Source organism: Bombina bombina, chromosome 1 (assembly GCF_027579735.1).
Source record: "Bombina bombina isolate aBomBom1 chromosome 1, aBomBom1.pri, whole genome shotgun sequence".
Lineage (NCBI taxonomy): Eukaryota > Metazoa > Chordata > Amphibia > Anura > Bombinatoridae > Bombina > Bombina bombina.
The window spans coordinates 1,028,827,437-1,028,853,200 of NC_069499.1; the positions used below are offsets into that span (position 1 = coordinate 1,028,827,437).

The 25,764-nt window shown below is 37.3% G+C and overlaps 1 protein-coding gene across 3 annotated transcripts in view; it reads left to right on the top strand.

Moving 5' to 3' along the window:
- The window catches only part of LOC128640832 (BPI fold-containing family C protein-like), a 199,319-nt gene that overhangs the window by 145,837 nt on the left and 27,718 nt on the right, over positions 1-25,764 (top strand). For 2 of the 3 annotated variants that reach the window (XM_053693258.1, XM_053693266.1), the window contains one exon: positions 9,072-9,135. The exons of the other annotated variant lie outside the window; for it this stretch is intronic. In XM_053693258.1, the coding sequence (XP_053549233.1) occupies positions 9,072-9,135 (64 nt within the window). The remainder of the gene's footprint in view (positions 1-9,071; positions 9,136-25,764) is intronic. 3 annotated transcript variants of the gene reach the window in all.

A 25,764-nucleotide genomic window follows, 5' to 3' on the forward strand; every position in this document is an offset into this window, starting at 1 on the left:
GTGAGTGAGAGGGGGAGTGTGGCTGAGAATAAGAGAGTGTGAGTGAGAGAGAGGATGGGAGAGAGTGTGTGAGAGAGAGGGAGAGTATGTGGCCCTGATGATCAAAAGTGCTACGAGGTGGCAAAATATTCCAAATTATCTACCGCTATGTTGAGCAATCCTGTTGAAATATTCCTATATATGCCATTGGTTGGCGATGCTGGCTATAGAAAACACCCAGCATCACTGCCTATATTTTGGCAATGTAAAGTCATGGATCGTTTAAAAAAGAACTGCCTTGCCTAGCCACTTATCCTAATACCCCTAAACTGAAGTACCCCGAAATTGTAAACTAACACTACACTAATAAATATCTAAACCAAAACAAAACCACAGTATCTATCCTATTAACTCCTAAATTCCCACATATACACCGCTAGTATCTATCATATTAACCCCTAAACTCCCACATACCCACCGCAAGTATCTATCCTATTAACCCCTAAACCACCACATCCCCACCGAAAGTACCTATCTAAACTATTAACCCCTATACCGCCACATACCCACCACAAGTACTATTCTATTAACCCCTATACCGCAACATACCCAGAGCAAGTATCTATCCTATTAACCCAAACGCAACACTATTGACCTCCATATCGCCACATACCCACCGCATGTACGCAACACTATTAACCTCTATATTGCCACAACCCCCTAAAGCAATCTAACCCTACTGTACTTAACACCTAAACCTGCCTATAAACTAAACCCCGAAAGTTATTTTAAAATTTATAAGTTATTTTAAAAAAAAAAAAAACCTGTTATTTAATAATAAAAAAATCTGTTACTTAAAAAAAAAAATCTAAGTTACAATAAAATAACAAATATCAACCCTAAATCGCTACAACCCCAAACACAATTTAACCCTACTCTACCTAACGCTTTCTCTACCTAACACTTAAACCTGTTGAGCGACACTGGAGGAAATCTCTGAGTTCTGCTGACTTTCTTCAATATAAATTAATCTTGAACTCTTACTATTCTGCCCTTAATCTATATAAGCAACATTATTTCTCCACTCTTATCTCTACTCTGTCTTCAACAACAAAATCGATTCCATCAGAAATGAAATCAGCTCTCAACACACTACTGGTTTCCCACCCCCTCAAAAGCTCACAATCATCCAAAACCCACATAGCCATACATTTAGATCTTTTGCCCCTGTTACAAAGGAAGAAGTTTCTGCTCTTATACTATCCTCTCACCTCAACGCCAACCCCTCAGAACTACTCCCCTCCCTCTCTTCTACCCTTACCCCTATACTCACACACATCTTTAACCTCTCCCTCAAAACTGGTATAGTTCCCACATCTCTTAAACATGCATTAGTCACACCTATCCTCAAAAAAACTTCTCTCGTTCCAACCTCCCCATCCAACTACTGCCCTATTTCCCTAGTACCTCTTGCCTCAAAGCTTCTTGAAAAACTAGTATATGCATGTCTATCCCATTTCCTTATATTAAACTCCCTCCTTGATCCTCTGCAATCTGGATTTTGCCCCCTTCACTTAACAGAGACAGCAATTGTTAAAGGGACACTGAACCCACAATTTTTTCTTTTGTGATTCAGATAGAGCATGAAATTTTAAGAAACTTTCTAATTTACTCCTATTATCAATTTTTTTTATTCTCTTGGTACCTTTATTTGAAATGCATGAATGTAAGTTTAGATGCCGGCCCATTTTTGTTCGATTCGCCCCCTATTTGTCATCATTGAGTAAACTTTGACCTTGTAGCTCACAGTCACAAGACACATTCCAGCCAATCAGCAGCAGACACTCCCTCCCAGACCCTCCCACCTCCTGGACAGCATCCATTTTAGATTCATTCGGAGCCTGCATTCTTAGGGAGAGGGGGGACAGTGTAGCTGCTGCTGATTTTATAGGGAAATCGATAGCTAGGCTAGTGTATTTAGTGTCCACTACAGTCCTGAAGTACTCATCTGATCTCTGCTGTAAGGACAGCACCCCAAAAAGCCCTTTTTAGGGCTAGAACATCAGTCTGCTTTTTTTTTTCCTGTGTAATCTAATTGCAGCCTGCCTGCCAGCTCAGGCTCACAGCGTATTCTGTGCCCACTTGCCCAGTGCCACCACTCATATCTGGTGTAACAGTAGTGTACATTTAAAAAAAACAAAAAACTTTTTTTAATTTGAAATAATAGCAGTTATTTTCCTTCACACGTGTGCGTTTGAGGTCCTGCCAGGGCACAGTGTGACACCAGTGCAAGTCATATCTGCTAAAACAGTAGTGTACATTTAAAAAAAAAAAACAACCTTTTTTTAATTTGAAATAATAGCAGTCAGTTTCCTTCACACGTGTGCATTCCAGGTCCTGCCAGGGCACAGTGTCATACCAGTGCAAGTCATATCTGCTAAAACAGTAGTGTACATACATTTAAAAAAAAACCACCTTTTTTTATTGTGAAATAATAGCAGTCAGTTTCCCTCACACATGTGCGCTCCAGGTCCTGCCAGGGCACAGTGTCACACCAGTGCAAGTCATATCTACTAAAACAGTAGTACATACATTTAAAAAAAAAAAAACTTTTTTTTTACTGTGAAATAATAGCAGTCAGTTTCCCTCACACGTGTGCGTTCCAGGTCCTGCCAGGGCACAGTGTCACACCAGTGCAAGTCATATCTGCTAAAACAGTAGTGTACATTTAAAAAAAAAAAACCCTTACACTACCTGAACGATACAACATCATACCTGATGTTTTAAAGCATGTTATTCCAAACAATTTAGGAATGTTAGGTGATTTATGCCCTTTATGGATTAAAACCAGACTCTGCATCAACTATGTAATTTTCCATGGGAGTTTGCCATGGATCCCCCTCTGGCATACCACAGTCCAGGTGTTAGTCCCCTTGAAACAACTTTTCCATCACTTTTGTGGCCAGAAAGAGTCCCTGTGGGTTTTAAAATTGCCTGCCTATTGAAGTCTATGGCGGTTCGCCCGGTTCGCAAACTTTTGTGGAAGTTCGCGTTCACCGTTCGCGAACGCAAAATTTTAGGTTCACGACATCACTAGTTACCAATGGCCTACTTACAGCAAAATACAAAGGCCACTTCTCTCTACTTATCCTCCTTGATCTGTCTGCAGCCTTTGATACTGTCGACCACCCTCTTTTGCTCCATATCCTCCAATCCTTCAGCATCTGCGACACGCCTCTCTCTTGGTTCTCTTCCTATCTGTCTAACCGTACCTTTAGTGTAGTCTTCTCTGGGGCATCCTCTGCCCCATTACCCCTTTCTGTTGGGGTGCTACAAGGCTCTGTCCTTGGTCCCCTTCTCTTCTCAATTTACGCTTTCTCATTAGGTTCCTTAATAAATTCCCACAGGTTTCACTATCATCTGTATACTGACGATACCCAAATCTACCTCTCTGCACCAGAACTATCTCCTTTCTTGCTAACCCGTGTCACTAACTGTCTCTCTCATATCTCATCTTGGATGTCCTCTCCAAAACCGAGCTCCTTATTTTCCCCCTTCTTCCAAAATCTCCACACCCCATGTCTCTATAACTGTTGTTAACTCCATCATTACCCCAACCTCACATGCCCGATGTATTGGGGTCACACCTGACTCAGATCTTTTTTTCACTCCTCACAGTCAGTCCTTGACTAAAGCCTGCCCCTTCCACCTTAAAACATTGCTAAAATCAGACACTTCCTTACACAAGACACAACTAAGATTTTAATTCACTCTCTCATCCTTTCCCGCCTCGACTACTTCAACTCCATCCTCTCTGGTCTCCTTAGCTGGCGCCTAGCTCCTTTACAATCCATAATGAATGCCTCTGCCAGGCTCATCTTCCTTACATGTTGCCCTTCATCTGCCGCACCTCTCTGCCAATCCCTTCACTGGCTTCCTTTTGCCTCCAGGACTAAACACAAAATTCTCACTTTGACTTATAAAGCCATCAGTTGCATTGCTCCCCCCTACATCTCAGACCTTGTCTCAAGATACTCTCCCTCCCAACTCCTTTGCTCCGCTCATAATCTCCTCCTCTCTTGTTACCTCCTCACATTCCCGTTTACAAGATTTCTCCAGACTGGCTCCCATCTTATGGAACTCTCTGCCTCTCTCCACAAGACTCTCCCCTAGTTTTAAAAGCTTCAAGTGCTCCCTGAAGACTCTACTATTCAGGGATGCATACAACCTACACTAACTTTCCTATCTCCACTGCTACCCTTAAACCCCATAGCATGTGAGCCTATGAGCCCAGCTGTTTGTAGCCCACCTTCATAAGAGCCAACTACAACAGTGCAACTCTCGGCAGGACCCTCTACCCATTTGATCCCTGTAATTGTTTTTATATACCACCTGTATGTTCATAGTACTGCAGAACCTGTTAGCGCTTTACAAATACCTGATAATAATAATAAACCCCCCTCTAAACTAAACCCCCTAAGCTACGGGGAGAAAAAAAAGCTAAGTTACATGAAAATAAAAAAAATCTTAGTTACAAAAAAATATAAAATACAGTATCCAAAATAAAAAACAAAACACTATTATACCTAACACTAATCTACATGCCCTATAAAATATAAAGCCCTCATAAAAAAAACATAAACCCTAACACTAAGATATATTACAATGCATTGCCCTAATGATATTTCAGCTCTTTTACAAATAAAATAAATTACAAACAAAATCTACCTATCCTATAAAATAAAAGTTAAAATAAAAAAGCCTATTCTTAAAAATACACCCCAAAAAAGCCATAACTTACCCTAAAAGTTGTACTCACCATTCAAAAATCCAGCTCCTCTTGATCCGATGTTGGCCCTTTTTGTCCCTGTTCCTGGCGTTGGGGGCCCATTATTGATGGTTAGCATTTAGTAGGCATTAATCACCTAACCACCCCCCATACCTGTATGAGGGTTGATTAAGTGATTATTGATGTTAAGCATGCAGTAGGCCTTAATCTCCTAGCCATCTCTATACCTTAATGGGGTGAATTAGGTGATTATTGATGTTAAACATGCACTAGGCCTTAGTCTCCTAACCACCCCCATACCTGTATGGGGGTTGATTAGGTGATTATTGATGTTAAGCATGCAGTAGTTGGGTGTTGCTTAGGTGATAATGTGAGGGCAGCTTAGGGGTTAATAGTACATTTATTTACAATTTTTTAAATATTATGCATTCTTATGTACGATGCATATTATTTTATAAATTGTATATTAATTAATAATAAATACAATAGTTGTATTGTATGTAATGACGAAGTGCCTACGGGCAGGAAACGCGTCGGACGTTTTGTTGTTTCAAGCTCTCTCCTGAGCTTGTTTTGTACCCTGTATAAATGATACGACTCACAATAAAGTCTATTTTACTTGCACAAGATTTTGCTGAAAGATTTCCTCCTTGCATCAGGTTACTTTCTCTTTATTAATTAATTTGTATTTGTTTTTTCTTGTTGTGTTTTTTTATTGTAAACCTAAATATATATATTAACATTTATGTTAAAAAAGGCATTGGTATTACAATTGTATTATTACATAGCAGGCATGCAATTATGTAGTACTATAATTATAACGTAACTGTTTTTTATAACATAAATATCTATTTTAAAAATATATTTATATTGGCTGATCGGAACAGCAACAGCCAATAGAATGCAAGCTCAATCCGATTGGCTGATTGGATCAACCAATCGGATTGAACTTCAAACTGATTGGCTGATTGAATCAGCCAATCAGATTTTTCCTACCTTAAATCCTATCAGCCAATCGGAATTCGAGGGACGCCATCTTGGATGACGTCATTTAAAGGAACCGTCATTCATCGTTCAGTCGTTGGTTGAAGAGGATGCCTCCGCGTCGGCTCCTTGGAAGATGGCTTCCGCTCCGCTCCGGATGGATGAAGATTGAAGACGCCGCCTGGATGAAGACTTCTGCTGGATGGAGGACCTCTTCTGCGCCACTTGGATGAAGATTTCGGCCAGGTTGGGTGAAGACGGCTCAAGGTAGGGTGATCTTCAGGGGGTTAGTGTTAGGTTTTTTTAAGGGGGGGTTGGGTGGGTTAGAGTAGGGGTATGTGGGTGGTGGGTTTTAATGTTGGGGGGTTGTATTTTTTTTTTACAGGTAAAAGAGCTGATTACTTTGGGGCAATGCCCCACAAAAAGCCCTTTTAAGGGCTGGTAAAAGAGCTGGTTACTTTGTAATTTAGAATAGGGTAGGGCATTTTTTTATTTTGGGGGGATTTATTATTTTATTAGGGGGTTAGATTAGGTGTAATTAGTTTAAACTTCTTGCAATTCTTTTTTATTTTCTGTAATTTAGTGTTTGTTTGTTTTTGTACTATAGTTTAGTTTATGTAATTTAATTTAATTTTAGGTAATTGTAGTTAATTTATTTAATTAATTTAATGATAGTGTAGTGTTATGTTTAATTGTAACTTAGGTTAGGATTTATTTTACAGGTAATTTTGTAAGTATTTTAGCTAGGTAGCTATTAAATAGTTAAGAACTATTTAATAACTATTCTACCTAGTTAAAATAAATACAAAGTTGCCTGTAAAATAAAAATAAATCCTAAAATAGCTACAATATAATTATTATTTATATTGTAGCTATCTTAGGGTTTATTTTATAGGTAAGTATTTATTTTTAAATAGGAATAATTTAGTTAATAATAGTAAGTTTTATTTAGATTTATTAAAATAATATTAAAGTTAGGGGGGTGTTAGTGTTAGTGTTAGACTTAGGTTTAGGGGTTAATAAGTTTTATATAGGTGGCGGCGGTATAGGGGGTCAGGATAGGGGTTAATAGGTTTAATATAGGTGGTGGCGGGGTCTGGGAGCATCGGTTTAGGGGTTAAACATTTAATTTAGTTGCGGTGGGGTCCGGGAGCGGTGGTTTAGGGGATAAACATTTAATTTAGTTGCGGTGGGGTCCGGAAGCGACGGTTTAGGGGTTAATGAGTTTAATGTAGGTGGCGGCGGTGTAGTGGGGGGCAGGATAGGGGTTAATAGGTATAATGTAGGTGGCGGCGGTGTCTGGGAGCGGCAGTTTAGGGGTTAATACATTTATTATAGTTGCAGCAAGGTCCAGGAGTGGCGTTTTAGGGGGTAATAACTTTATTTAGGTGCGGTGGGGTCCGGAAGCGACGGTTTAGGGGTTAATGAGTTTAATGTAGGTGGCGGCGGTGTAGTGGGGGGCAGGATAGGGGTTAATAGGTATAATGTAGGTGGCGGCGGTGTCTGGGAGCGGCAGTTTAGGGGTTAATACATTTATTATAGTTGCAGCAAGGTCCAGGAGTGGCGTTTTAGGGGGTAATAACTTTATTTAGGTGCGGGGGGGCTCCGAGAGCGGCGGTTTAGGGGGTAAAACAGTGTAGTTTAGTGTGGGTGCTTAGTGACAGGCTATCAAGAACGCTGCGAAGAAGCCGATGAGCAGCGAGATCGATGACTGTCAGTTAATAACAGTCCGCTGCTCATCGCTCTGTACTTGGTGCGCGGCTTCTTGACAGCTTTTTTTTATAACTTTGGCGAACGCATTCAGGTCCTCGGTGGCGATGGTAGGCGAGCTTAGGTGAGCGTATTGGGCCGCCAAATGCAGGTAAGTAGACGGCTTCATAACTAGAGGCCAATATGTTGAATGAAACCATCTAAAGTGGAGTGATCTCCTTTCCATATGAATATGATGCCGTCAATGTATCTATGAAAGTCACCAGGCTTGTACCAAAGGAAAGTCCACACATAGGTACCTTTAAAAAAGTACATGCATATGTTGGCATATTGTATTAGTTGTAAAACTCAAATTGTGGTGTACCTATGACAGTGTAACTGTGAAATACAATATTAATGTCAAACTACAAGATTTCTAAAAACTACAGAACATTTTACAAGGAAACTAGACAAAAGAGGAATGTGGTGGATATATACACTGAAAAACTGGATGGGGTTTAAATAAGGATGTAAAGGTTTTTGATACTCTGAGAGTTTATATCTTGATAATATTTTTGACCACTAGGTGGTATTTTTTTCTTAAGATTTTCTTTTTTGTCAAGATGTGACTTTCTGATATTTCTTGGCACTAGGTGGAATTTTTATAATTTTTTTTTTTTTTTTACATTAATTCATCTAACAATTTAAAAGAATTTATAATTTCACAAAATCTAAACAAAGACAGAGCACATTTAGATTATTGGAGTAAGTAAGTAAGTGGCTTTGATGTATACATTCTTCTAGGTGCCATATAGGGTTCCAACACCTCCAGCAAATTGCTGTGCTCCAATCTACATTTAGCTGCATGGGTAGCCCAGTATCTGCTGCAGTCATCCCCAGTCTCAGTCACATGTTAAACTAATACAACAAGGACTAATTTACAAGTGGAGCGCTATTGATTGTGCAGGGTGCACTACCAATATCGCTAGACCACACTAGAATTAGCACGTAATCTGGTAGTACAAGTCCATGGTAGAAAATAATTACTAGAGAATGTTTAGCTAAGCAAAATCCTTTAGCGTAGCAAAAATTCCTTTAGCATGTCCTATACCTTCATTGCAAAAAGTTATTTATTGCACGCGAGCACAACATATAACAGTGCTAAAAAAGTTAGCGCAGCTAGAATTAAAGTGTTACAAAATGCATGTAAAACATATTTAAGCATTACACTCATGTATTAATACATATTAAATATAAAATATTTAAATAAATGTATAAAAAAGAAATGTATAAAAGGGTCTAAAAGGGATATAATATGTATATATATATGTGTGTGTGTGTGTGTGTGCATGTGTATCTGTGTTTATTTGTGTATGTATATACATGTATAAACTTATGTTTAAATATATTTATTCTCAGGCTTGCACCATTCTCCCTTAGCTGCAGACTTTGCAACCCATAAGTAGTAGTTAAATGTAGCCCATAGGAAATATTTATTTCATGTGACATGTCGACAGATATTATATTAATTGACTAATTTATAAATTAATGGTCACATACAAGCAGTACTCTCATTTTAGCTAGTTTACATCCACTGTTTTGTCACCCACTAACTTTTTTTTCCGTGTAGATTGCAGTATTAGAGCGTTCCTTGGCACCAGTAATAAGAGACTCTGTGCTTAGAGGCATAAATGGTAAGATCTAATTTTTTTTTTTTTAAAACCTTTAAATGTAAGGTGTGTGTGCCAGAATATGAACAGGTTTTTAGGTGTTTATTTTTCAATTATCCCAATTCCATACAATCAGACAGCTAGATTACGAGTTTTGCGTTAGGCTGAAAAAGCAGCATTAACAGGTCCTAACGTTGCTTTTTCACTACCGTCTTTTTAGGGTCACCGCACACTTTTTTGGCCTTACCGCAAAAAACTAATTACGTAAACTTCGTAAAGTCTTTTTTCTATGGGACTTCCATAGCGCCGGTATTACGAGTCTGTCCTGGGAGGCCAAAAAATGAGCGGTACATCCTAGGTACATCCTACCCTATCAAGAGTCCTAACGCATTTAAAATTCAGTAGTTAAGAGTTTTATGGTACAACGCCGTAGCATAAAACTCATAACTAATGTGCTAAAAAGTACACTAACACCCATAAATTACCTATTAACCCCTAAACCGAGGCCCTCCTGCATCGCAAACATTTAAATACAATTTTTAACCCCTAATCTGCGCTTCGGACATCGCCGCCACTATAATAAACATATTAACCCCTAAACCGCCGCACTCCCGCCTCACAAACACTAGTTAAGTATTATTAACCCCTAATCTGCCGTCCCTAATATCACCGCCACCTACCTACATTTATTAACCCCTAATCTGCCGCCCCCAACGTCGCCGCCACTATACAATATTTATTAACCCCTAAACCTAAGTCTAACCCTAACCCTAATACCCCCTAACTTAAATATAATTTAAAAAAATCTAAATAAAATTACTATCATTAACTAAATTATTCCTATTTAAAACTAAATACTTACCTATAAAATAAACCCTAAGATAGCTACAATATAATTAAAAGTTATATTGTATCTAGCTTCGGGTTTATTTTTATTTTACAGGCAAGTTTGTATTTATTTTAACTAGGTAGAATAGTTATTAAATAGTTATTAACTATTAACTACCTAGCTAAAATAAATACAAAGGTAACTGTAAAATAAAACCTAACCTAAGTTACAATAACACCTAACACTACACTATAATTAAATAAATTAACTACATTAACAACAATTAAATAAATTAAATTAGCTAAAGTACAAAAAAAACCCCACTAAATTACAGAAAATAATAAACAAATTACAAGATATTTAAACTAATTACACCTAATCTAATAGCCCTATCAAAATAAAAAAAGCCCCCCCAAAATAAAAAAAACCTAGCCTAAACTAAACGACCAATAGCCCTTAAAAGGGCCTTTTGCGGGGCATTGCCCCAAAGTAATCAGCTCTTTTACCTGTAAAAACAAAATACAAACAACCCCCCAACATTAAAACCCACCACCCACACAACAAACCCCCCAAATAAAATACTATCTAAAAAAACCTAAGCTCCCCATTGCCCTGAAAAGGGCATTTGGATGAGCATTGCCCTTAAAAGGGCAGTTAGCTCTTTTGTGGCCCAAGCCCTAATCGAAAAATTAAAACCCACCCAATACACCCTTGAAAAAACCTAACACTAACCCCCTGAAGATCGACTTACTGTTCTGAAGACCGGACATCCATCTTCTAGGAAGCGGCAGAAGTCTTCATCCAACTGGGCTGAAGTCCTCAACGAAGCCGGGAGAAGTCTTCATCCAATCCGGGTGAAGTGGTCCTCCAGATGGGCAGAAGTCTTCATCCAGACGGCATCTTCTATCTTTATCCATCCGACGCGGAGCGGGTCCATCTTCAAGACATCCGGTGCGGAGCATCCTCTTCAAATCTCAAATCAATGGCTTCTTACTGAATGACGGTTCCTTTAAGTGACGTCATCCAAGATGGCGTCCCTTAGATTCCTATTGGCTGATAGAATTATATCAGCCAATCGGAATTAAGGTAGAAAAAATCCTATTGGCCGATCCAATCAGCCAATAGGATTGAGCTTGCATTCTATTGGCTGATTGGAACAGCCAATAGAATGCAAGCTCAATCTTATTGGCTGATTGGATAACTAAGCCCCATAACCTAACACCCCTTAAGTTAACCCCAATGAAAATACACTAACATAAAATAACAAAATACTATCTACCTTAAAAAATAATTAAAAATTACCAAAAATAAAAAACATAAATTACTTAAATACAGTTATAGACAGTTAACAGAGCAGAAGCAGAAAAATAAGCTCCTGTTTTGATATATTATATTCCTTGTAAAATGAATTAATTTATAGAAGATATCTCAGGAACTAAAACAATCCATAAAGAAAGTACAAATTAGGTTGGATAAAACAAGAAAATAGCAAAAATAAGAAATATTATCTTCAAAAGAAAGCAACAGGATTAAGTGACCAACTGACCAACTGTAAACAACTAAATTGGCCAGAATAAGACAACGAACAGCATAAGATCCATGTTGGATGTTATGAAAGGAAACAGTAATATCTGCTGTGATAATCTGTTAAAAGGATATAACTTTACTACTTCAGGCCCCGCTGCTGGCTGCCACACTTTACTCAGGCTCCTTATCTTTCCAGGATCTATCTTACATTTAATCCTCCTTACACTCAAAATTGATCACAATTATTTCAAGGTCCAATATCAACTCCACATATTGCAGAACTGAATTTAACACAATTGAATGGATGGCATTACTAATCTGAGATATACAACTAAGATTCACAATGGATTGAAATATACTTTGACCGGACCTTCTTACTACCAGATAGAGATACTTTCAGCTGAACACCACTATAACACATTGGTTCTGAACTCCTACATGGTTCCTTATCTGTTATCTGCAATGCAGCCTGAAGTGCAAAATCTCACACCTAACTCTGGCCTAAATCCTATAGAACAGGGAAATGTAACCAGCCCCCACTGCTTACACCCATATAAAACTAGAAGTTATTTTAACTCCCTCACTACTTAAGGAATGATCACCTATACGCCCTCACATATGCATTCCCTAAGACCCCAAAAAGAGATCACTGCACTAAGTCCTTCACTAGTGGCTACCCTTAAATCACTCGGCATCTTCAAAGGGACTAACATAGGTTGTCTAGGAGGAAAATCAAAACTTAAAGTTCTATATCCTGACACTATCACAGCTGCCCCACCACCCTATATAACCACACACCCAATCGAAGTGATTCAACCTAGAAAGCACAAAAACAACACTATCAAATCAAGGAAACCTCTTGATATGATCCCCATTAGAAGACTCGCTATCTCCAAAATACAGAGCAAAATCTCAGAATCCCAAGACTGTCCTATAAGTTCAATCTTGTTCAACACCAGATCAATAAGGAACAAAACAGCTATTATCACCGACCTTATTGAAACATGCGAATTAGCATGCATCACTGAGTCATGGCTAGATGACAATGCTGGGCCTATTCTAGAGGCAGCTATTCCATGCAATTACACAGTGTCCCACTGACCGAGACATGATCGCAAAGGAGGCGGAGTTATGATCTGTGCGAAATCTTCCTTTATTCCCAGACCAATATCAGTCCACAAAACACAATCTTTTGAATGCATAGCTGCCAGCCTCTCAATAGATAGAGGATTCCGAATACTGTTAATATACAGACCCCCAGGAGATGGGAAGAAATTTCTTTATGAATTCCCAGACCTGTTGACTGGCTTAATCCTTGAACACCCCAGATGGCTTATATTGGGAGACTTCAACACTTGGATTGACAACACCCTATCCCTGATTGGGCAGGTTCTCCTCAGCTTGATGAGTTCACTCGGCTTCACATAAATCGTTGCCACTTCCACCCACAGAAAAGGTCATACACTTGATCTAGTGTTCCAGTCTGGACTAGAAGTGTCACCAGTAACTGTCAATCCAGTTTCTTGGTTAGACCACCACTCTATTCACTTCTCCATTATATCAAAATCAACCAGACACCAGCCTGAGATAATAGGGTACCTAGCTGCCCCTAGGTGTGAACAATTTAAGTAGTAGGGTATCAGAAAGCGCCTAACTAGAGGCTAAGGGAAGTGGGTCTTAGCAAAAAGACACTGACTGAAAATGTAATCTCAGTCAATTAATAATTGAACATATTTATTAATTAACAGAAAAAATCCCATACAATATAAGCTAAAATCATGGATCCATGTTACAAATGATAAAAACAATTAGTAAAACAATATGTTGTAATAAAATAAGGTGCAATAGATATACAATTAATAGACAATAAGTTATGGTGATATGGTTATTAAATCACATTGATGAATCTCTGTATTAAATCTGCTGTTGTCCCAATCAATTAGATAGATTGATTAAGTTAGAAAGAAGTGTATATAGTTCCTTATTTATGTGAGTCCTCTTCTTAGTGGAAAAACATTTGATAGTTAAAACTCTTGAATAATGTGAACAATAAAAATTAAGATATGAAGATATATATATATATATATATATATATATAAAGATATATATATATATATCATGGATAAATGGTGAAAAATGGTGAAAAAAATGTGATGGAGCAAAAAAAAATTAAAAAAATTAAAAAATAGATATCCTTAAAATTAATAATTGTCCTTAAAAATGTGAAAAAATGTGAAAAAATAAGTGATATCCGTTAAAAATAGTTGTTTCCAACCATATAAATGGTACAAGTTAGAATGTGCGGTGTGAATAGTTCAATGTGTTGGTAACTGATTGAAGTTGTTCCTCCTTGGGAATATATCCTTAGTGAGTAAATCCTGCAAATAAAAAAGTAACAGTGCAATATTGTTACAAATCTATTAGAAATATTAAAATAATGCTCACCAATTGCTGTCAACGCGTTTTGGCCTCTTTGTTAGGCCTTTCTCAAGAGTCTTGAGAAAGGCCTAACAAAGAGGCCGAATTGCGTTGACAGCAATTGGTGAGCATTATTTTAATATTTCTAATAGATTTGTAACAATATTGCACTGTTACTTTTTTATTTGCAGGATTAACAAAGTGATTAAGTCTGACAAAAAACTGGATTTTACAAAAACAAAAACACTACCAGCAACCACTCACTAAGGATATATTCCCAAGGAGGAACAACTTCAATCAGTTACCAACACATTGAATTATTCACACCATACATTCTAATTTGTACCATTTATATGGTTGGATACAACTATTTTTAACGGATATCACTTATTTTTTCACATTTTTTCACATTTTTAAGGACAATTATTAATTTTAAGGATATCTATTTTTTAATTTTTTTAATTTTTTTTGCTCCATCACATTTTTTTCACAATTTTTTTCACCATTTATCGACAATATATATATATACATTTTAATACAGAGATTCATCAATGATTTAATACAGAGATTCATCAATGTGATTTAATAACCGCATCATCATAACTTATTGTCTATTAATTGTATATCTATTGCACCTTATTTTATTACAACATATGGTTTTACTAATTGTTTTTATCATTTGTAACATGGATCCATGATTTTAGCTTATATTGTGGGATTTTTTCTGTTAATGAATAAATATGTTCAATTATTAATTGATTGAGATTACATTTTCAGTCAGTCTCTTTATGCTAAGACCCACTTCCCTTAGCCTCTAGTTAGGCGCTTTCTGATACCCTACTACTTAAAGTGGCACAATACACATGACCCAGAGGATAAAGCTGCTCTTACCAAACATCTAAATAAATATCAATTCAAGATAACAACAAAAAATCTTCATTCTTATAACGAAAAAATTGCACTCTCCCACAATAGACCCAGACAAATGTTTGTTTTAGAAAGGCTATGCAAATCAGCATGAATACTCAGCCCCTCCAACTTTTCTCAGGATAAATGTGAAGCATTTGTGACCTTTTTCAGTGACAAGATTTCCTCAATCTGAGCCGCTATCACAGCAGGCTAAACAGTTACACAACAGAACCTCAAAAGCCTCAAAAGCTCACAATCATCCCAAACCCACATAGATGTAAATTTAGCTCTTTTGCCCCTGTTACAGAGGATAAAGTTTCTGCCCTTATACTATCCTCTCACCTCACTACCTGTCCCCTCAACTGCATCTCCTCACAAATACTCCCCTCCCTCTCTTCTACACTTACCCTTATACTCACACACATCTTTAACCTCTCCCTCAACACTGGTATAGTTCCCACATCTCTTAACCATGCATTAGTCACACCTATCCTCAAAAAACCTTCTCTCGATCCAACCTCCCCATCCAACTACCGCCCTATTTCCCTACTACCTCTTGCCTCAAAGCTTCTTGAAAAGCTAGTATATGCACGTCTATCCAATTTCCTTACATTAAACTCCCTCCTTGACCCACTGCAATCTGGATTTCGCCCCTTCACTCAACAGAGAAAGAAATTGTTAAGGTTACCAACGTCCAACTTACAGCAAAATCAAAAGGCCACTTATCTCTACTTATCCTCCTTGATCTGTCTGCAGCCTTTGATACTGTCGACCACCCTCTTTTGCTCCATACCCTCCAATCCTTCGGCATCTGTGACACAGCTCTCTTTTGGTTCTCTTCCTAATTGTCTAACCATACCTTTAGTGTAGCCTTCTCTGGGGTATCCTCTGCCCCGTTAACTCTTTCTGTTGGGGTACCACAAGGCTCTGTCCTCGGTCCCCTTCTCTTAATCTACATGTCCTCACTAGGTTCCTTAATAAAGTCCCACTGGTTTCATTATCATTTGTATGCCGACGATACCTAAATCTACCTCTCTGCACCAGAACTATCTCCTTCCTTGCTAACCTGTGTCACTAACTGTCTCTCTCATATCTCATCTTGGATGTCCTTTCACTACCCCAAACTAAATCTCTCCAAAACTGAGCTCCTTATTTCCCCCCCTTCTTCCAAAATCTCCACCCCTCATGTCTCTATAACTGCTGATAACTCCATCATTACCCCAACCTCACATGCCCGATGTCTTGGGGTCACACTTGACTCAGATCTTTCTTTCACTCCTCACATTCAATCCTTGGCTAAAGCCTGCTGCTTCCACCTTAAAACATCGCTAAAATTAGAAATTTCCTTACACAAGACACAACAAAGATTTGAATCCACTTTCTCATCCTTTCCCGCCTCGACTACTGTAACTCTATCCTCTCTGGTCTCCTTAGCTGCCGCCTAGCTCCTTTACAATTCATAATGGATGCCTCTGCCAGGCTCATCTTCCTTGCACGTCGCTCATCATCTGCCGCACCTCTCTGTCAATCTTTTCACTGGCTTCCTCTTGCCTCCAGGATTAAACACAAAATTCTCATTCTGACACACAGATCCCTCAATTGCATTGCTCCCCCCTAAATCTCAGACCTTGTCTCCAGATACTCTCCCTCCCGTCCCCTTCGCTCCGCTCATGATCTCCTACTCTCCTCCTCTCTTGTTACCTCCTCACATTCCCGTCTACAAGATTTCTCAAGACTGGCTCCCATTTTATGGAACTCTCTGCCTCTCTCCACAAGAATCTTCCCTAGTTTTAAAAGTTTCAAGTGCTCACTGAAGACTCTACTATTCAGGGACGTTTACAACCTAACTAACCTTCCTAACTCCACTGCTATCCCCTAAAACCCGTAATACCAGCGCTGTAGGAAAGTGAGCGGTGAGAAAAAACTGCACGTTAGCACCGCACAACTCATAACGCAAGACTCGTAATCTACCCGTATGATTGCAAAAAATAAAAATGCTAACATTACAGAAAATAACAAACTAAATGATCCAAAATAAAAAAAAATATTCCTAATCAAATACTCCCTTAAAAACAAAAAAGCCACTCCAAAATAGAAAAAATCCTAATCTAACAATAAACTATCAATAGCTCTTAAAAGGGCCATTTGTAGGGCATTTCCCTAAGTTTAACAGCTTTTTTTCAAAAACAAAATACAAAGTACCCACTATAATTACAACCCCCCACCCTCAACCCCCAAAAATAAAAAACACCTAACTAAAAAAAAAAATAATCTACCAATTGCCCCTAAATGGGCATTTGTATGAGCATTTTACAGCCCATAAAAATTAAAAAAGCCCTAATCTAAAAAAAAAACATCCCCAAAAAGCATCCAATAGGATGAAAGCAGCTCCTATCCTATTGGCTGATTTGAAATTTTCAGTGTGCGGCGGACGATTGAATGAAGAGGACCTCCACGTCGCCGAAAACCGCCACCACTAATGACTGCTCTGCACATCAGACGACCGCTCCTCGCCTCTGGAAAGAAGAAAGAAGATGGGGCTGTGATGGGTGAAGATGGAGCCGCATGGAAAATGGAAGTGTAAACCTCAGTATGGGCTAGGAACAGGCTTAAGCGTTAAGGTTCTGAGGGTTATGTGAATTTCTGGCTCCAAGGGCAGATTGCATTTTTTAGCACTTACTGTCCCCTATTATTACTATAGGTATCAAAACCTTGAATAGGAAGGGAATGTGGGTGGAGCAGCGGGTATCAAGAATTAAAACCTAACTTTTATTTCAACACTTAAAAAATGAAAGAACAAATAATGACATACAATTAAAAACACAAATTCGCGTAGAACTTGGAAATTGGGGTTAAATTATACCCTTTATTTAGTATTTGGATGGGGTAACGATATGAGCGAGGGGTATCAATATTCAGATATTGTAGTACTCAAATAAGGTTATCTGAAGAGCTGATATCAGTGTGGATTCTCTTGTATTTCTGACACCTATGTTACTGTGTCAAATTATTGTTGTGCATACATATAGTGTTACTACAAATGTTTTATCTCTCTGATCTAACTGAATAATATACACCTCCTCTATTGAGCTTGTGTATCGAACTGAGGTGATGAAATATCGTGCTCAATTAAATTGATGAGAGAATAGACTTTTATGATTTAAGATTTTGGTATTGTCTATATATATAGAGGTGATTCTGCTATATGTATTGAACTTATATTATTTAGGATTTAGGTATTATGTATATATGCAGAAATGATTCTGCTATATTTATTGAAGTTCAAATATTGAGAAAAAAAAAATAAAAAAAAAATGTATAAATCGAGTTGCAGTACGTTGTAAAGATAAGTGCCTTTAGCTAATGCTTAAATAGCAATATTTATATTAGTCCTTACACACGTAATAGGGGCATTCCCCTTATTTCCAATGTGGGTTAGATATATCGACGACATCCTCTTCCTATGGGAAGGACCAGAATCCGAATTGGATAATTTTCTTGAACATCTAAACAACAATAAATTAAATATAAAACTAACTTATGAAAAAAGCTTAACCAATATATCCTTCCTAGACTTACTCATTCAGAAGAACCCTGATGGCACACTCTCAACAGACCTGTACAGAAAAAGAACAGCCACCAACAACGTACTTCACTCAACCAGTGCACATGCACCCAATACCACCAAATCGCTACCCATAGGGGAATTTCTTAGGATCAAACGCAACTGCTCAGACGAGCAAACCTTTAGAAAAAGAGCCACAGAACTAGAAAACAGGTTAAAAGTGAGAGGTTACAGTAAAAGGTCCATTCAGAAAGCTAAAAAAAGAGCATACAATACACCGAGATCTGACCTATTGAAGGTCCGACCAAAAAAACAGGATAAAAAAACAAGACTAGTCTTGACCTACAATGACCAATCACAAGAAGTCCTCAGAATCATTCAAAACAATTGGCATATACTACAAGCTGATCCAATTTTAAAAAGTATAATTGGTCCAAAAGCAGAAATCAGCTATAGAAGATCAAGAAATCTAAAAGAAAGATTAAGTCCTAGCCATTACATCAAGAAAACAAAATCAATAAGAACTCCAGAGAAAGGCTCTTTCCCATGTGGAAGCTGTTCAACTTGCTCACACATGATGAAAAAGAAAAAAACTATTACAGACAGATTTGGCAAATTACACCAAATCAAAACTTACTTAAGTTGTAACACAGTGGGACTCATATATGCCCTCCAATGCAAGTGTCCCTATACTTACATAGGAATGACCACTAGAAAGTTACACACAAGAATCATGGAACACTTAAGAAATATTCGTAATGCTCCCAAAGATTTACAAAAAGATAAAAAATTAACATCTGTAGCATCTCACTTTCTGAAACACCATCATTGCAAAACCTCTGAACTGGAATGCTATGGCGTCCAAAAGCTGTCCTTAGGACTAAGAGGAGGAGACCTAGAGAAGGCCCTCCAAAAGATAGAAACCAAATGGATATACCTTATGGATTGCGTTCATCCAAAAGGTTTAAATGAACAAAACAATTACTCAATGTTCTTATAACACAGAAAAAGTAAAATACATCATTCAAATTATGCATGAAAATTCATACAATGATATTAATAAGCCTAGGTGTTCCTATAACAATTCATATCATAATAATATAAACGTATAGGTTTCTTCTGCAAAAACAACATAAAGTATTCAGTAAAAATTATTTCCTAAAATCCATCAATTAGAATTCAATTTATGTTACACTCACACAGTTGGTTCTCCTAATCATACTGTATCAACACTTTCACAGGGCTAATTTCAGTCCAATATAAATCACCTCACATTGTTTTTCACCTTTCCTCCACAGTTGACACTTCACCCCCAACTTTCCAATCACATTCACTCCTTCCCTAGTCCCATCTTTCACCTGATCCCCCCTTACTCTTTACCCACTTTATTATATCCACACTACCCCCTCATCCCCCACAACACCATCACCACCATCGAAGAGCAAGCCACACCCCTATTCACAAGAATCTAACCTCACCGATTACTTACCTTTCAAGTATGACACTTGTCCCAAGTACCAAACACAATTAAACATACAGTGTGAAAAAGTATCGCACCCCACTAAGCCCATCAAATTCCCCTAATATAAATGTCTCACTTAGCTACATTAAAAGCGTATATTAACGTTGTCACAAGAAATTGAAATCGCTAAATCTATTGTATAAAAAGAAAATAAATCTCCCAAAATTATCCTCGTTAACTAAAGTATATCTGAATGAATATATCATCTCTTACAGCACCCACTCTTTTTCTTCACATCTCTACAGAAAGTTTATCCAATGCAATTTTCACATTGCTAGCACATCAGCTCACTGTCACGCTTGTCACCCCATAATGACCAATTCACACCCTCATAAGTTAATATAACATTTATTCCAGAAGTATCCTCTTAACATAAATTGAATAAAAATCTATGAGCAGTATGTGCATCTGTCAGAGGACGATATAATGTGAAACAACCTAGGTTTAATCTACATAAGTCTGATCGATCTGTTCAACCTAAGTACATGCCATATACAGATGATATCCTCTAAAAATTCTTCTTATCCTTCCTTGTATTGGTATAATTACATTAATTAAAACATAAATAATATGAGAGATATTAATGAAGAATCAATATTAACTTAAAAGTTACATGCGAGTTATCAACTCAAAGTACATGGCTGTATTGAGTCCATCTATACACATTATCCATACTATTCATAGTCTAAACCTATATCTTGAGTTAGTGTAATATAGCGGACACTTACAAAAACAGATAAATGTGTTACGAACGATATCAATCAAACATAAATATGCATAAAGTATTTCATCATCTCAGAAATATATGTCAATAATTCTATAGAACATATTATTAGTATTATATCAAAGTTTAAGAAATAATTGAAATACATTCCAAGAATAAGATATCCAAAAAGACAGTGTCGTAATTCAAACACCCATCAATCAAACACAGATTGAATTCTGATTGGCGACCAACCGACAATAGGGTGGAGCAAAGCCAATAAATTACCGAAAAATGTTGCGCGCGTCACCCTTTGAAAAAGCCGGAATTACAAACGGCGAAACATGTTAGGGAGAGGTTGACATCTCGATTTCAACCGATTTAGTTTTTAATCAGCAAAAGACCGTAGAACTTAGATAACAAAATGAACGCATGAATGAATATTGGGGATTAATTTAAAAATAAGTTGGGGAAAGCTGAAGTGGATGTTTCTATATTCAGTAATACCTAAATACGATGTGAATGCAAGGATAACAAAACCATTAATATAGTGTGAATGCGAAAAGAAAAAAAGTGTGACTCCTAACTTTATTAAGTAACCTTCGTTATAGAAGTTTCAGTATTACTTGACCTGAATACACTACAATTTATCTGACGCTAGTCAATATTCTAAAAGACCACACGACGGTTATACCTAAAAATATACCGGTTCCCAAACAATACTGCTGGAAACCGAGGGACTATCGCAGACTCAGCTCAGTTGTTATTGTTAACAAACTAACATTTGTTTAGTCCACCTAATAGCAGAATTATAAAGAGCTCTATAAATATAAGAAATCTATCTATGAAAGCTATCAGGGTCTAGACAGACAAAATCAGTAAGGTATTATACAGTCGACCGTATTAATTAATAATACAATTGAACCACAATAATATATAAACATTACTGTGAACAAATATTGTACTAGCAAACAGGACTTAATACTGAATAGACCAAACATATACAACAGTGTTAGCAAATAAAGAAATAACACATTAGGTCAAGTGTAGTGTCTCCGAAGAAAATTCAAGAAAAATATACAAAGTTATGTAACATACTGAATCACACAAAATTGCAATTAACTCAAAGCCAATATATATACATAGATACTAAGGGGAAATAGCAATCAGCTCGATACTGACTTGATTCTATATATACAAAATAGAACCAATAACTATCTCATTTGAAGCTTGTGACTTCAATACTCCACAAGTATCCTTATTTACTAGAACTAATAGGCTGAACAAGAAGCACAATAACAACTAAGCCACAATATCACACTAAGATATCGATCACAAGTAGTAATCCATATCATCCCCAACTATAGATACAAAGTATCGGCATTAACGAGTTAAACAACAAAATACATAGGTATAGAAGTGTCTACATGCATGTTTTAATTCTGCAGCTATATTCACTTAAACAAAATTAAGAGAAAAAATACAACAACCTCTGTATAAAGTACAATACCCCAGAAATAAGGGGAATGCCCCTATTACATGTGTAAGGACTAATATAAATATTGCTATTTAAGCATTAGCTAAAGGCACTTATCTTTACAACGTACTGCAACTCGATTTATACATTTTTTTTTTTTTTTTCTCAATATTTGAACTTCAATAAATATAGCAGAATCATTTCTGCATATATACATAATACCTAAATCCTAAATCATATAAGTTCAATACATATAGCAGAATCACCTCTATATATATAGACAATACCAAAATCTTAAATCATAAAAGTCTATTCTCTCATCAATTTAATTGAGCACGATATTTCATCACCTCAGTTCGATACACAAGCTCAATAGAGGAGGTGTATATTATTCAGTTAGATCAGAGAGATAAAACATTTGTAGTAACACTATATGTATGCACAACAATAATTTGACACAGTAACATAGGTGTCAGAAATACAAGAGAATCCACACTTACATCAGCTCTTCAGATAACCTTATTTGAGAACTATAATATCTGAATATTGATACCCCTCGCTCATATCGTTACCCCATCCAAATACTAAATAAAGGGTATAATTTAACCCCAATTTCCAAGTTCTACGCGAATTTGTGTTTTTAATTGTATGTCATTATTTGTTCTTTCTTTTTTTAAGTGTTGAAATAAAAGTTAGGTTTTAATTTTTGATACCCGCTGCTCCACCCACATTCCCTTCCTATTCAAGGTTTTGATACCTATAGTAATAATAGGGGACAGTAAGTGCTAAAAAATGCAATCTGCCCTTGGAGCCAGAAATTCACATTTCTGACTCTACTCTTTTCTGAATCATTGATTCTTGCATAAGCACTCCAGCAAGTACCCACTGTAAAAATTAAAGTAGGTACAAATAGCAGTCCCTATTCACGTGTGTAGTGCGGTTGCAATCTTTTGCGTTTTCTAGTGGTTGCAAAAATGTTACAGTGTAAGGGGAGGGGATTTAGCTTACCTTTATTAGGTCTTGAAGGGAAGTGCAAAGCCTCTTTTTCCTGTCACCTGCCGGCTGAAGATTCCTGTTTGTTCCACCCTACCTCCCTGTTTTTTGATGTAAGGATGGCGGCAATGAGTTATGTGCGGCTCCATTTGGGTTTTAGGTTAGCATGGCGGGGTAGGTTTACTTGAGCTAGCCTTTGTAAGCCAACGTTTGTAATATTTTCTCTTTCCGGTGATAGCTGGTTTGTGTGGTCAGCGGAACTGGGGTCCCTGTACAGGGTAGGAGAGTGTCATCACACTCTGGTGGCTGGAGGTTATGGGCCCTTTGCTACATCCGTGGGCTGAGTAAATTGGGTGGAGCAGTGGCTGGGCCAAAAAGAGGGGCCTACAATTCTAAGTGGCTGCTTATCGTGTCCCTCCTATTAGGTGAGTCAAGGGAACTCCCTACAAACTCTGTTTTCCAGATGTGGGCAGAGCATGGGGCTCCGTCGCACCTTCCGATGGGGGCCTTGACCTCTTGTCTAACTTGAGGAAATTTTAAGACTCAGCTTACCGCCATCCATAGTTAAGTCGGGGACAGTGTTTTGAATAAACGCGACCTGTGTTTTCTTCCATACCTGTTTCTGTGTTTATTTATGGTTAAATGTTTGGTATCTACACTGGGAAGCCCAACTAGAATTTTTAATCCCTTAAAGGAACATGAAACCCAAAAAAAATCTTTCCGGATTCAGATAAATAATACAATTTTAAACAACTTTCTAATTTACTTCTATTATCTAATCTGTTTTATTCTCTTGGTATCATTTGTTGAAGGAGCAGCCATGCACTACTGGTTTCTAACTGAACACATGGGTGAGCCAATGACAATCAGTTTATATATGCAGCTACTAATCAACAGCTAGAACCTAGGTTCTCTGCTGCACATGAACTTTCCTAGATAAACATTTCAGCAAAGGATAACAAAAGAAAGAAGCAAATGAAATAATAGAAGTAAATTGGGAAGTTGTTTGAAATTGTATTCTCTATCTGAATCATGAAAGACAATTTTTGGGTTTCATGTCCCTTTTAGACCTTTCGCAGCTGGAAAGAAGATCTGCAGACAATGGTGAGTACCTATTTTGTGGTTAGTGTTAGTTTTTTGTTTGTTTTTTTGGGGTTGGGGTTTTTTTTCAGATTAGGGCTTTTTTTATTTTTATGGGCTGTAAAATTGCCTTTTAGGAGCAATGCCCATACAAATGCCCCATACAAATGCCCATACAAATGCCCCTTTAGTTGTTTTTTAGCTAGGTGTTTTTTATTTTGGCAGTTTTTTGTAATTTTAGGGGGTACTTTGTATTTTATTTAGAAAAAGAGCTGTTAAACTTAGGGCAATGCCCTACAAAAGGTAATTTTAATGGCTATTGGTAGTTTATTGTTAGATTAGGGTTTTTTTTATTTTGGGGTGGCTTTCTTTCTTTTTAAGGGGGTATTAGATTAGGAATAACTTTTCTTTATTTTGGATAATTTAGTTTGTTTATTTCTGTAATGTTAGCTTTTTTATTTTTTGTAATCTTAGGTTTTTTTATTTTACTGTAATGTTAGTTTTTTTATTTTAATGTAATGTTAGGATTTTTTATTTTAATTTAAAGTTAGGATTTTTTTGTTCGGGTAATCTTAGGTCTTATTTAAATAATTTATGTTTTTTATTTTTGCTAATTTCTAATTATTTTTTAAGGTAGATAGTATTTTGTTATTTTATGTTAGTGTATTTTAACTGGGGTTAGTTTAGGGGGTGTTAGGTTAGGTGGTTTAGTTATTAGCTTAATACTTTGCATTGTGGGGGTTGGCTGTTTGAGGGTTAATAGTTTATTAGATACTTTGTGTTGTGGGGGTTGGCTGTTTAGGGGTTAATATGTTAATTATTTACTTTGCATTGTGCTGGGTTGACGGATTAGAGGTTAATAGTGTAAGTAGGTACTTTGCATTGTGGGGGGTTGGCGGATTAGGGGTTAATACTTTTATTAGGTACTTTGCAACGTGGGGTTTGGCGGATTAGGAATTAATAATTTTATTAGTTATTGCGATTTTCGGGGATGGCGGTTTAGAGGTTGATATTGCGCATGCGTTAGGTGTTTGTTAAGGCTTCCAGGGAGTTACGGTACATTCATAGTCAGCGCAAGGCTTGCTGCGCCTGCCTATGTGTGATGAGGTGGAATTGGAATAAAATGTCCTTGCACTGAATATGTGACTTGCGACACCGGTTCTATGTTAGTTTATGGGAGTAAAATTGCGGGTGACGGGTAAAATATACGTGCATAACTTATATGCCATGTATGTGATCGCTCAATTAGACAAAAAATTGTAGACACGGGTTTTGCGTCCGATGCTGCGTAATCTCACCCTAGATATGTTGACATAGCTCCAAGTAGTGCATTGCTGCTCCTTCAACAAAGGATACGCAGGACCAGATTACAAGTGGAGTGTAAAATATCCCTTACACCAGACCGATATTTGTGCTCCACTCAGTAATACCATCACACACAAATGTGCGATGGTATTACAATTTCGGTGCAATGCGAACGTGACCTCACGTTTGCAATGCAATAAAGCTTTGTGTTTACGAGAGTGTGCTTCCATAGCTCCTAGTGTGGTGAGGTAGGCCAAGTGTGTTTGTCCTCACGCGCAGTCTCTACTGCGCATGACAGCTTCGGACAAACACACTTGGCCTTTTA